Source organism: Sinocyclocheilus anshuiensis, unplaced genomic scaffold (genome assembly GCF_001515605.1).
Source record: "Sinocyclocheilus anshuiensis isolate Anshui unplaced genomic scaffold, SAMN03320099.WGS_v1.1 scaffold2416, whole genome shotgun sequence".
In the NCBI taxonomy this organism is placed as follows: Eukaryota; Metazoa; Chordata; class Actinopteri; order Cypriniformes; family Cyprinidae; genus Sinocyclocheilus; species Sinocyclocheilus anshuiensis.
In genome coordinates, this window is record NW_015546252.1 from 30,773 (window position 1) to 31,380 (window position 608).

At 33.6% G+C, this 608-nt stretch overlaps 1 protein-coding gene across 1 annotated transcript in view; it reads right to left on the reverse strand.

Annotated features, from left to right (window-relative positions):
* The window catches only part of pde2a (phosphodiesterase 2A), a 50,358-nt gene that overhangs the window by 13,171 nt on the left and 36,579 nt on the right, over nucleotides 1–608 (reverse strand). The window contains exon 13 of the mRNA XM_016503588.1: nucleotides 496–535. Within this exon, the coding sequence (XP_016359074.1) occupies nucleotides 496–535 (40 nt within the window). The remainder of the gene's footprint in view (nucleotides 1–495; nucleotides 536–608) is intronic.

Here is a 608-nt window from a genome sequence, read left to right on the forward strand (position 1 = left end):
ATCATGTAGCAAGTTTACTTTTAAAATAAACATTAACAGCTATTAATAAATGTTATTAAACTAAGATTAATAAATGCTATTTTTCATTGTTAGTTGATGTTATCTTGTGCAGTTAACTCATGTTAACTAATGGAACCTTATCGTAAAGTGTTACCACTTTATCCAGCATTAAATTACTAAGTAAATATTGATTAAAGATTTTATAAAGATGCATCACCTAAAACGGCAACGTAAAACAAACTACAGATAACAGACTACTAATTAACATTAACCAGCATCATACGGCCTGGATGACATCAGCAAAAATGATCGTCATTTCAGAGGTGGAGACAGTTATTAAATATAGAAGAAAGATTATGAAAAGAAACATGTTTTTCTTGATAATGACGTCATTGATGAATCACTGACAATCAGATCAGGAACATGAATTATGATATGGTAAAAAGAGTCAGTCAGTGTTGATTCACGCTGACGTTCAGATTATTCCTGACTCACCGAGGTGCGTGAAGAGGTTTTTAGCCACTTGCAGCAGAGCCTGAAGAACAATAAGAGTCAGAAATTATCTGTGAGTGTGTGTGTGTGTGTGTGTGTGTGTGTGTGAGTGTGAG